Below are 13,843 nucleotides of genomic sequence, written 5' to 3' on the forward strand. Positions count from 1 at the left end.
AATTATCTATTTTTTCTAAATAAAAGTCTAGTGTCCTGAGATAATGTACTCCTAAATCATTAGGGGCTTTCTTTTTACAACAAAGAGTGCCGTTGGAAGTGTATAAAAGATATAGTTATTTCAACCTGAGGCTGGACTCGTTCAATATTACTTGTCAGTTTCAAAAGCCTTGAAATGGGATCTCGAAAGTCAAGTTTTCTACACTTGTTAATCTACCACATTCGTCAAAAATTAGCATAAGTTCATTTGATTTTTGCATTAACTGCACTGAGTCTAGTTCTCAGGAAAGACGACTAAGAGGCTAATAAATCTTGGAAAGCATTTCTTTGTTCAAAGACAGGTGAAAGGATTTCTAAATAATGATTAGAATTAGGTATGAGTCTTTTTTCCATTGTCTCTGCAAAAATTGTCTCCCGAGTAGTTTTAAGCATGGATCTTTTAAAATACTACCTTATTTTCAAGATCATCACCCAATAAATCTTAGTGTAAAATGGTGTCCAGTGAGCTTAAATCTCAATAGATATTTATTCAGATATAAATTTATATTTATCAATTTACATATAAATCTGAGTTTGCTTTTCTAAACTTCCAGTAATTTTTGCTGATGTTTAATATTTTATGGAGATGTTTCAGCTCAATTAATTTTTACTCTGAGCATTTTATTCTTTAGATATCCAGAATTTTGTCAAAGACGGTATAGATTTCTCCCCGTCTGTAAATAATTTGTGCATTTTAGATTTTTTTATTCCACAGATAATCAGAAAGCTTCTTTCTTTAATTTTAATGAAAATTCAAAAATCTGCTAACAGCGAAACAGAAAGTTGAACTCTCCCATCGCAAAAGTTTAAGAGAGAAACTTTATCGCGGCGGTGAGCAACTTTGCTGCCTCGTGTAAACATGCCTTTAGACTTGTATCAGTGCTAACTATCTTCGAAAACATCAAGTGTATCAGCTCCTTCTTAATTACATAAGAAGACATATAAATTTAGAAGTATGATTTATGCAAAGCTTGCAAAAGTAAAATAAAGAATACTTCAGCTTGAATAGTGCGAACATTTTATTTTATAGGTAATTCAGGCTGTGATGGCGGAGCGATGGATTTGGCATTTGAATACATAAAAAGAAATCATGGTATAGATACTGAAGTTTCTTATCCATATGAAGCAAAGGTAAGATACATTTATCAATAATTATCAATAATAGGCACAAAATTGTTTAAGCTGGAAAATAAATGTTATTATAAACATTTCAACCTCTGCCGCCCAATCGGGATAGTGGTTAGTGACACTGACTGCCGTACCGAAGGGGCCGGGTTCGAATATCGGAGAAAGCACAGATGTTTGTAAATGTATAATGTCTGTGTTTCATGGGGGCTCTCTAAATATGCGGCGAGCAGAAAGTCCTCTTGAGAGGTTGGTGTTAGGGAGGAAGAGGGTTGGAAGACCCTCGGACCCGTCCACCCCGGTTTGCTCTCCATCAGAACTGGGCGCGGAGCTGACTAAAGTTGTATTGTCACCTGTATGGTGGTCAAGGCTCTTGCCAACGACAGACACAGTCTTGCACTTACCACAATTTATTTCGTGGGCTTGTTCTGCCGTCAGAAAAGTGAGATAAGTCACAACAGCAGCAGCAGCAACATTTCAACCCCTTCATTTAAACCCAAATTAACAATCATTTGATAATTAAAAACCGACTAAATATAACTGAAATCAGACTTAAACATTGAATAAACCCTATTCTATAGTAAAGATTTTAGAGTTAATTCTTTTATGGCAAAGAACTGAACAGTTATCTGCTTAGGGATAGAAAATATGTAAAACTAACTGCCTAAAACTGAAGTAAACTATTTGGTCTGGAAGGATGCATTTATGGAGGGCCTTCTGAAGAAAACGAGCCATTAAGTGACCTTAAGGGAAGTCTAGAAGATGTCTCTAAAACTAAGCAAGAGCACTTAGTTTCTGTTCTTGGTTTCACGGACCTCTGTTTTGTAGGTGCTAGTAGGCTCATTGCGTATCAAACTTTGTTGATAAAACAGCTTTGTGCAAGCTTGTTATATGCTTACGGTTTGTTCATAATATATGTCCTAATTTCGAAGCATAGTTGCGATGGCTGAGTGGTAGGGCGAGAGGAAGGAGTTGATACCAAACTAAGTTCAGCCAATTATCATCTTTATTTCCAGATTTCCAGGCACACCAGAATAACTTCACATAGACAGCATAAGCTTTAATCATACAAATACGATAATTTCTTATACTCATTAGTTTTTAACAGGAAATGTCGCGCGCATTTTTAAAGAAGCGAAGTGAGTAGATATTAGCAATGTAGAAGCTAGCAGAGTAATGACATAATTAGCTCGCCACAGGTATTTATACCAAAGTAGGTGCGATTCTAGAAACAAGCTATGATTGGTTAATATTGGTTTTAATTACCCTTTTCCAGTAGCGTTATATAATGTAGAAAAATTTCGAATTTGGGAGAACAGATGAATTTAGGGGAGATCACCAAATCTAGAATGTTAATTTTCAGATCGCCAATTATTTCTTAAAGGAGCTATCGTATTTCTTTATATCTTACATATTCACCCCTTCAAAAGAAAGATCGGGAGAGCAGGGTGACAGAAAAGGATGAGCGAAGCAAGAGAATAATTAGTGAATGAGGAAAGACGTGAAGTAGCATTAAGGACATAGGCTGCGTATTTACCTATGTCCCGTCATGATTCATGACCTTTCTCATACATAGATTATATAATACTTAAACAACTAATTTACACTTATTGCAATAAAAATATAATCAATAAACAAACTAACCAATAAATTAAGAAAATATAGTTTGAAAAAAATGTCCAATGTCTTTTTGAATTTCAAATGAAACTTTCGTAAAATCTGTTGACTAAAATAATTCCACCAGATAAATGTTCAAATACTTTTATAAAGTAAATGTTCACTTAAGGTCTTTCAAAGAAAATGTTCACACGTTTTTCATAAAGTAAGTGTTCACTAAAAAACTCTTTCAAATTTCTGTTGATGAAAATATTTCCATTATAATACAAACTGAATTGTGGATTTTCATATACAGTAAAATATAACTTTCATATTTAGCGAAACTCGTATTCAGTGAAATGAACTTTTATATTCAGTGAAATATAATATTCAATTTTATAATTAATTGCATAAACTCTTCTTATTGTAGATAATACATATACCTAATACAACAGAAAATTAAATATAAAAACATAATAATATAATGGAATATACAATAATACTTTGACGATTAATTTGGCAAGTCCTTTCCAACAAAATCAGTGTACCACTTTGCTGATGGTTGGGGGTGCTTAAGTACAATAACCTCGAAAAACCTCCGTTCCTTAAAAAGGATAACTGATTTTTGGCATTGCACAATTGTCAAAGTTTTTCTGGTTTCTTTCAAAAATTTTTCATAATACTTAATAAAAATACAACACTATACAAAATTAAGACTAAAATTTAAGACAAATAACTTGTATAAAAGTCTTTTAAAGACTCTTTTAAATTTTGAAAAAATATCATTAAATATTACCCTACAATGACAAGAAGAAAAAGAAAAATTTTGTTTTAAATTAATGTGAGGTAATTATCTCTTTAAAGCAGCTATCGTATTTTCTTATATCTTATATATACATATATATACATATATTTATTATATTATTTCCCAAGATTAATTTTAGTAGAATTATCTTAAAAGAGTGAATCCATATTTAGTAAGTTCAATTTCGAAAAATGTTAAAAATGTTTAACGCGGACTTGAATTAAATAATGAATAGCAAAATTTCAATTGTAAAAAGAAATAAATTACAAGCAAGTAATTAAATTAAATGAAACGTATTAAAAGCAGGTAATTAAATTAAATGCAAGTAATCATTGATCGGAAATTAGTTGACTTTTCAAGGGGAACAAACCAACTCCCGTTCAATGAACAATAATTAAGAAATAAAAACGAAGGTGTTTCGTCCTTCACTCGAGCAATAAGGCGATTCCAAACCGGCAATTCAAGCTAGGCCAAACATTTCCGTGAATAGAAGGGATAAAGAACCAATGCAAAGAACCAAAGAACTCATTCCGATAAAGCATTTTAGCTAATTCAATTTTGAGTGAAAAGCAATTTTTGCAGTAAAATTGAGGGATATCAGGCCAAGGAAGCGGTCCACTACTCTCAATCCATCGATGCGGGAATGATCTGTTGAAATGGCTACGAACATCCAGTCCAAAATGAGCAGGCGCCCCATCATGTTGGAACAACATGTTACACCTCACATTTGGTGGAACATGTCAAGTACGTCGGAAAGAACCTACTCCAGAAAGATCAGATAATTCGCGGCATTCAACCTGGATGCTAAAACGTACGGCTCGACTAAGCAGTCGGTAATCAAACCCACACATTAACTTCAAAGCGTTGTTGTGCCGCACAGCGGATGGGAGGTTTCTTGAGGCCACAAATATTGATTGTGGTGATTGTTGATTGTGGTGATTGAATACTTCATCCCTATTGAATGTCGCCTCATTGGTGAACAACACATAAGCTGGGAAATTAACATCACGGGCACTTTCTTGCAGACACCACTATGCGAAATGCACACGTTCAGGATGGTCATCGGGGAGCAGTAACTGAACGCTTTGGAGACGAAAAGCGTGGAAGGACTCGACGTTCAAGACACACTGGACACTGGTACGAGACATTCTTAATCGAGAGGCATGGCACATATGCTTGTTCTTGGATTACTCTCCACCGCATCTAACACGCTTTCTTCCCTAATGACCGAACGAGTCGATAGTGGCCTGCCCTCACTTGTCTGCCACTTTTTAATGACCCGTATTCGCACAAATTTTGATGCAGACGTGCAAAAAACTGTGGTGTGGTTAATGCCTGTCGCAGAAGCGTCCTCGATAAATGCGTGCAGGGGCTATCCGCCATCTTATATGCGAAGGCTGAAAAAGAACAAAGTAAATCCACGATCTGAGCGACTTTGCTCGCAACAAGATGAGTGCTACAAAATGTCCTTTATTTTTATTATTGGGATATTTCATTGAGACTGCAACACTTTATTTTCGTTCATCAGATGTAAAAATTGTGCATACGAAATAAATATTAAATTAAAAATCTGCTATGTGCTAGAGTAAAAATTAATTTCTTTTACAATCATATAGTTTTATAATGCTTAAAAAACAATGAACAAAATCTTGATTACTCTCCACAGGAACACAGGAATTAAAAAATTCCCAAATAGCAGATTTTAGCTAGATATATATATATATATATATATATATATATTGTCATGTATCTGGCTGCGGTGAGCCAATCAGCTGCCTGGCAGAGCCCAGCAAGTGAGAGACGACAGTTGCATATTAGCCTCAGAGGAGGCAGGTGGTAGATTAGCTATGTTGTAGGAGCGAGGTTGTGCTCCGAGTTTACCATTATTCTTTGAACGTTAATTTTTTTTACCATTATTAATTGAACGTTAATTATAAATAAATGTTTGTTTCGTTTTCGTTATGGTGCCTTATTCATCAGTAAGGTCATTACACATATATATATAAGAAATTTAGAATTAATATTTAACAAAGCCCAGAAATTTAAATTCATGTGTTTTATTTTCAAAAGAATTGTTTTGTAATTATACGTATATGTATAGATGTATAAATTTTGACCTATATAAAACTGATAGTTAATGACACAAAAAACGGATTATGTATTAGATAGTATGGAATGGTTTTTAACTTTCAAATTTCCCATTTTAGGTAAATAGTTCTAATTCAATTTTAAGATTTGTCTTGATTAAATCTAAAAATTAGAATTGTTATTCTGTTCTAAATTCACGCCAATATTTTTGAAATAATATGCCTTATTAAGCTTTCCATTTTTAATCATTGAAATTATTTTAAAGTTTTTATTTTCTTACAAATTCTATATTTTAATATTAGAAACGTTTAAATATTTATTCTGTTTTCCTGTAACTCTAACCATACTTTACTCTTCTTTTACTTTAACATACATTTGATACATAATACACATTAAATTGATAATAGGTGATAATTATGAGCATCTGTAACATTTTCATAATTCATAAAAAATTTTCGAACTCCCTTATATCTAGGGATTTCAATTGCCTCTTTATCCATTTCTTTTCCATATATTGTTGTAGTGTATTCAAGTTTTCATGTTTCTAGAATTTACATATTGTTGTATTGTATTTATGTCAACTTACATTTAAATTATAATTTTCACAAACTCTTGCATCGTAACTCCAGTTAACAGAAGATGTTTCGAACACCTTGGTACAGATTAATCTACATTCTTCAATATGCAGCGTATTTTCCAATCTACTAAAAGGTTTAAATATTTGTAAAATTAATTCTTTGAAATTATTTGTAAAGAATGACGGTCGCTAAAGCACGCTAATCTAACTACTGTAGTTTATAATATAACACGTTCATGCGATTTATAATATACCTCATTTATAATTTATATAAAATTTTTCCATCAGTATTGGAATTAATAGCAGATACTCCTAATGCTATACAGTTAGATTGCAATGATTTAAATTGCCATTTCCTTTTTCACTGATACTTTTATGCTATATTCCTAATATTTCATAATGGCATGCAGGTAAGTTTAACTGATTTACCAAACATGTAAATCAGTAATTCAGCAAACTTTTATGTTTGTACTGTACCTTCTCTTTAAAATACTACAAAGTTCTATTCATTGGTAATTTTCACCTTTACCTTAGCGCATCTCTTTGCAAATCCCATTAAAAAATAATAAAGAAATGAATACGATTTCTGTGATTGACATTTTGGTGCAAATTATACGTATGTTTTTCCAAAAACGTAGACTTTATATGGATATCAATAAATTATGGATTAATTCTCCATCTAATTTGCTTAACATGTTTATTCCGGAATTTTTCTGAAAGTACTAAGTACTGTCCTTTACCATGTTTATTCCGGAACTACCCCTCCTTGTGTGCTATAGTGGGCACACAAGGAGGGGGGGCTTGATTCATGCAGTTAGGTTATAGTACCGAATGATCGTTCGCACGCCAGTTAACTATATTAAATTTTCTAGTCTAGTTTAGACACCATAAATATTATTATCAAAGAAACATATTAAATCAATAATGGCATTAACAAATGTAATTTATATTCGTATGCTTTACATTTATCTAGTTTATAATACTATTATGACAATATTCGCTCTAGTATTGTAATCAATGAAATGTGTTTCTAGTGCCAGTATACCTTTTATTTTCTCTGCCAGCTCTTGTATTTATCACTATAATTGAATTATAATTAGCCTTCTTATCAAGTATTATTTACTTGTTCTTGTGATATGTCATCCTATTTCTCTTTCTTTTCCTGTTGGCAGTTTTTGGCTTCGAAAAGTAAAATTAGATAATAACCCTCAACTTTTTGAAAGGAATGAGGTCGTTAAATTCCCGGGCAGCCAAGGGGGGAAACTTATTCGCACAGTTGAGTAGTGGGCACACAAGGAGGGGGGGCTTGATTCATGCAGTTAGGTTATACCGCTCGGAGGGGGGGATCCTCATTCAAGACTAGGTCTAAGCTTGGCAAAATCGATGTCACCTGTTAGGCGCCGAATGACCATGCCAATGATAAACACAACTCTGCGTTCTACGCCAAAATAAAATTCGCGGACTTGTTCTGATGTTATTGTTAGACAAGGAAGGTAATTGACAACCAGACAGATGGAGGAAAAGTACCAGTTGATCTTACAAAATCTATGAAATCAAAAAACGCAGCTTTTTCAAACGTAAGTATTTTATATTTTCTCAAACAGCTCATTTATTTTAAAAGCATAAAATCTGCCTCTCAGGCCAAAGCTGTATGAAGCGTAACTAGAGGTTTTATTTATTTTTGAAAAGAGTTATTTTATCTTGTGAGCCTTTCCTGAATTTTATTCCCTCCAACCCGCGTTTCCTTGTCAGGACGTAAATGAGTTAGGGTGAACGACAGTATTTAAACTGTTGGGAGCGAAAATGTTAGACGGAGCGTCTATTGTGAGTGCACGTTGTTAGTTTCCACCAGCTGTTAAACTTAAAAGTGGCTATGCCTTCTTGCCGCGGAGTTATTATCCTGCATGTGTAGGTTTCTGAGTCAATTTCTTAGCTTAAATTGAATTGTGTAGTCTCGCACTACACTTTACCTCTAAATTTAGTATTACATTATCTTTTAAGTTCTCATCGCAAGCGGCTGGTGTTTCGTAAGCACGTAAGTCAGTGCCATCTGTTAAATATTTTGTGTTCAATAAAAGGCTCTTTTACACTCTTCCCCTAGTTGTGTTCATGAAGCCTGTGTAAGAATTCGCAGCGATCAACACTTCAATAGATTTAGTTACATTTTATGATGGCGAAGCATACTACATCTTATATATCTTACTTTATGTTCTTGTTTAATAGCTTTTTCATTAAAAATGAAAAGTTACAAAATATTCTTACTAAACTCTATGTGGGAAACTGTTACTCAAAATGTAATTTTGCAGCGAGAAATTAAAATGCCAAATTTTACAGTGAAATACCTATCACAGCTGACTATGGCTATCGAAATTATGGGGTAAGCCATTGTTCTTTTAGAGTATGAATATGTCATATCTTAAAGAAATGTGTAAAACACTCTGCGTAAGTATTAGTTTATTATTAATATTGTGAACTTTAACATTAATTTTTAGATACTACTAATTTAATTGAATATAACAAGAATATAATACCTTGTAAATGTGATCGTAGGAAGGAAACAGAGGGATAAAAATTAAGATGTGTTAGCTATTAAAACTTTGTCTTTTAAATATATAACTCTGAGAAACTATGCTTTTCAGAACGGTTTCTGCCGGTTTTCGAAGAAAAATATAGGAGCAACTCTGAGTAGCTGGGTTGATATTCCGGAGAAGGATGAAGAGAAACTTATGAAAGCTGTTGCGACTGTTGGACCTGTTTCAGTTGGTATTAATTCAGCAGGATATGGATTTGAGGAATACAAGTAAGATTCGAAATCAGAAGTATATAGTTTTTAACTTCTGAACTCATGAAACGAATAAAGATCCTAACTGTTCTTATAATCTTTCATATGATCATAAGTGGAACGAATAAAGTCAAAATTCAGATCATTCTTAGCTGAACAATTATCAATTAATTTTAAAACTGAAAAAGGAATATTAGATTGCTTGCATAGTTTTCTCCAAACAGTAATTCATAAGGTCGATGATAAGCTTTCTTTCAAAACCATATATTTCACTTTGCAAACACATGTTTTATCTTCGACATGATTCAGTTTCATACTGAATTTATAGGTACGTTATATGCCAATGCTTCCGCATTTTTTCTTCGTACATGAATAGGTATTTCTATGGATTAATGAACTTATTTTCATCTTATACCGGATGATTCAAAAACCTTGGCAAAGTCTTTCAGTTTTTTAAATCGTAACAAGAATAGTTATTAAATATCAGGTACAAGTGATGTGTGTGTGTGTGCGGGGGTGGAGGTGAATATCACTGCTGCATCTAGAAATCTAGAAAATCTCGCTAGAAATTTTTAAAAAAGAAAGAGGGCTCATCAAAAACAAAGGTTCTCTTAGGGTGTCTCCTTTCGTTAAGGAAGTAATAATTTATGAAACTGCTCTAACGATGCTCATAAGGTTAACAAGAATATAATACCTTGTAAATGTGATCGTAGGAAGGAAACAGAGGGATAAAAATTAAGATGTGTTAGTTATTAAAACTTTGTCTTTTAAATATATAACTCTGAGAAACTATGCTTTTCAGAACGGTTTCTGCCGGTTTTCGAAGAAAAATATAGGAGCAACTCTGAGTAGCTGGGTTGATATTCCGGAGAAGGATGAAGAGAAACTTATGAAAGCAGCTTAAGAAACTTATGAAATACGACCGTTGTGCTAGTATTTCTTCATTTCGTGTGACACTGCACAGTGTTGCGGGTCCAAAAATGAAATGAGTTTGTCCGTGAGACAGGAAGAAGCTCCCAGGCTCACGAATTTAACAGCCTTCACTTTACGAAAGTAACATTATTCCCACTGCAGTATCGAAGTTATTGAAATAATTTAAGTAAACTTTAACAAAGGAAGCAACAACACTGAAGTTGTAACTACTTTTGTGATGGGTACCCACTGCAGTACGCGTCAAGTAAATTTGGAAAGGTTCAACCAAGGAATTTCGATTGCAAGGGCGTTCAACATTCCACCCGTTTGAGGTTCAACTAATTCAAAAGTTAAATGAAGATGACATCTCAAAACAGTTATTGTTCGCAACACGGACTCTGCAAGAAAGTGAATCCCATGGTCGCAGAAAGAACCCTATTCGGTAATGAGGCAATTGAACATTGGTCTCGACTTATGCTCCGGCGAAATATCTTGATGAATGAGGTAGTTTAGTGATTTTCTCCATTGTAATGGGAGTACAAACCAGTTACCGTTAGAAAGTCTTTCACAAAGGGAGAATATTCTCCACAAAGCACTCAAGAGCTAAGGCATATTGTTCTTGCCCTCTGCTATATCAATTAACTAACCTAGTTTAGTAGTGAAGCTGTAACCTTTGTAAAATTGGGAAGTTCACAAACAAAACCATAGATACCGGTGTGATTTAAATTCATTACGGGCAAATCCTACCGAAATTTTATTGAGTCCATTACCATGGTATGGAGCTTCTTGAACCATTCGTAAGGATGATATGAACTTGTTTTGAATCATCAATGCCCTCCTGGATCACCAGGAAAGAAGAAATAACAGGGGGTTGATAATTTAATGAAACTGAAACATAGGACATTAGCATCTTAACAATTAAAAATATAAAACATTTGTGTTACTATAATTTTAGAAAATTCGTTTGAATCCTATGTATCATACGTTCCTTTCCAAATTAAGAATTTCTGACGAAAATTAATATACCGCTGTGATGCTCGTACATCTGATAATGTAGTGCTTTCTATACCTCACCTACACCCGATGTTTAATTCCGATTCCTGCAACAGTGTATATTTCTGTTTCGTACAAAGCAGCAAGTTATATCCAGACTTTTAAATTATTCTATATTTTATTAAAATTTAAGCACATTTATTTTTAAACGTGCATGCAATGAAATTCAACAAGCTTATTCCGTTATTATTAAATATATTTCCTTTACCTTTTCTCAGCAAATAATATTCCCCTTCAATTTGATACTATTTTATCGAAATATGTTATGATGATGTAAATCTTCAAGCACTACATTTCAAAGGAAATGCGTATCATTCATTAAGAGTTTTACTTTTCATTATACAGAAGTGGAATTTATGATGTGAAGAACTGTAGCCCAAAGCTAATAAATCACGGAGTTTTAATTGTTGGCTATGGAACGGAAAATGGAAAAGATTACTGGATCATAAAAAATAGGTATGTTAAAGCTGTTTTTAACCAAAGCTTTCGAAATTTTGTGCGTTAGTGCAATTAGTAAGACTTCCTTCAGTTCTAATAACAATTAGACTTCCTTTAGTTCTAATAACAGTTAGAAAGAGGCTTTGTAAGTAAAATCGAAGACTCATTCAGCCCACCAACAGCTGAGCGATAAAGTCACCGAATATTGGTAGCTCGAGCTGACTTCGAATCCCGGTGAAACGGGCTGTCTGCAGACAAAGTTTCATCGTTTTGTCCATGTGTAATATGGGTACACTTTTAAAAAGTCTTTCACGAAGGCATATTTTTCTATAGGTAGTTAAGCTGCTTTGCTTATGATATGAACTTGTCTTTGAGATTAGAAGTAATTAACTTCTAACCTCAAAGATATATATTTTCCTTTTGTAATTTTGCTATACTCTTTTTCTAACTGTATAGTTCTGAGGTCAAAAGCAGAATTTATTTTCTTCTACTTTATGATTGAATTCAAAAAAGCTGCCCTGAATTTTACCTTGTATATCTGCATATAGTCTTCTAGATGAAAATGTGTTTCTTACGTGTTTACTTTATTAATATTTGAAATTTTTATATCGTTTGAAAATGAATTTTACTTTTTGTAACTATACTTGTAATACGACGGCTAGTCTTTGGTATAATATATCTGTCGAGCCTACGCTTAGAAGCTCAATTTTAGAACTTACTTATGACACTGTGTTGGAATGTAAAACTTAATACAGTTCCGAAGCACTGCTATTAGAATTCCTGCAATGACTTTTTAATTCGTAGCATTGTTATTAGAAATCATGTCATTATTATTTAATTCGTAGCATTGCTATTAGAATTCATGCAATTATTTTTTACTTATAGCTGGGGAACTTCATGGGGAGAAAATGGTTACGTTCGTATAGCCAGAAACAAGAACTTATGCGGTATCGCTGAAATGGCCAGTTATCCGGTAGTTTAGTCACGGATCAGAAAAACTGAATACGCAAAGCCAGTGGAGAGGAAAAATATTCTGAAGAATGCTTCTGTGCGTAAAATTTAAAAGCTTTGGAACCAACTTGAAATACTGTTTTTGTATGTACAGAATAAGTTTCAAATATGTAAATGCATACATTTATATCTTTTATATATTTTGCTGTATATTTTATATAATGATAACTATAGGTATACATTATATATTTTTTTATAGAGCAAATATAGCTAAACATAGTTATACATTTTAAGTAGGATTGAAATACTTTCCAAAAAGAAGCTTCTTTATTTAAATATTAATTTTCTTACTTTGCAATAATTATTAGACAATTACTGCGTATTTAAACCATATTATTATTTACTATTTTAGGTAAACATAAATACAGCTATTGCGTTGCATGAGGTTAACTAGTCAGTCATTAAGCGTTAATAGGTATATAAGACGGTTCACCATTCTTAGCGCTCACAAGCATCAGAAAAATTATAATTTATTAGTACTCTATAGAAGGAGCAAACTCATTGAATATATCAGCTCTTCATAAGATTTTATATTGGTTTCATAATGGCTTTATTGGCAAAAAGGACTGGAAGGCTTTCTCTTTTTGATGTAAGAAAACTGATAAAACGAATGTAACAAGTCCTCTTTTTGGTGTAAAAAAGTAAACATTTTGTTGCAATAAAGTAACTTATTTTTGCAAGAGAAAAATATTATATTAATATTTTATTTCCTGAATCAAATACTATTAATGTGTGCTAAATTATTTTAATATTTCGAAATTTAAATATTAATGAGTTTGTCTAATATTTTTATGTTTTTATTTGTTAAAATTATTTGTATATACTTGTAACACATGTTTATATCTTTTCATTTTTCAATAAATAATTTCATACAAAATTTGTGTCATTTAAAATATTCATATAAAGTTAGAATTTGCGTTCTTATTAACTGAATATGTACACTGGTGGACACAATGAACACTTTTCCTCAATTATCTCGAGAAACACTGGATAGAAATAAATGAAATTAAGTATGTTTTATACTTATTTACTATGTTATATAGCATAGTTTATCGTATGAATATAATGTGCAGAAAACAATAATGAAAGCACCATTCATTAGCATGAATTATGGCCAAGAGTCCTGTGTGGTCCAAACTTGAGGTTGAAAGATGACAGTGAAAATGTAACTAGTGTGGTCTGTGGTCGCGTCTGAAAGACAGACAGCATACACAAAGAGTAGCCATGCTGTTAATGAGAAAGTTCAGGAGCGCCTGTGAAAGTCGCACCGGCTTCTCCACCAGAGCAGATTTGAACTCCTAAATGGTTCTGGGTGGGGTTTGGCGTATTGCAATAGCCCTCCCAAGAATATCCCGAGCATGTTCAATAGGATTAAGGTCAGGAAATTTGTCTGGCCAATCCATTCAGTGAAAATCCTA

At 33.0% G+C, this 13,843-nt stretch overlaps 1 protein-coding gene across 1 annotated transcript in view; it reads left to right on the top strand.

Moving 5' to 3' along the window:
• The window catches only part of LOC118182284 (cathepsin L-like peptidase), a 69,609-nt gene extending 56,340 nt beyond the window's left edge, over window positions 1-13,269 (top strand). The window contains exons 6-9 of the mRNA XM_085808240.1: window positions 1,069-1,169; window positions 8,869-9,029; window positions 11,322-11,432; window positions 12,300-13,269. Coding sequence (XP_085664366.1) covers window positions 1,069-1,169; window positions 8,869-9,029; window positions 11,322-11,432; window positions 12,300-12,396 — 470 coding nt within the window. The 3' untranslated portion in view covers window positions 12,397-13,269. The remainder of the gene's footprint in view (window positions 1-1,068; window positions 1,170-8,868; window positions 9,030-11,321; window positions 11,433-12,299) is intronic.
• The last annotated feature ends 574 nt before the right edge of the window (window positions 13,270-13,843 follow it).

The sequence above is a fragment of the Stegodyphus dumicola genome, chromosome X1, assembly GCF_044657685.1.
Source record: "Stegodyphus dumicola isolate Sdum_Otavi_A_Nest chromosome X1, ASM4465768v1".
Classification (NCBI taxonomy): Eukaryota; Metazoa; Arthropoda; class Arachnida; order Araneae; family Eresidae; genus Stegodyphus; species Stegodyphus dumicola.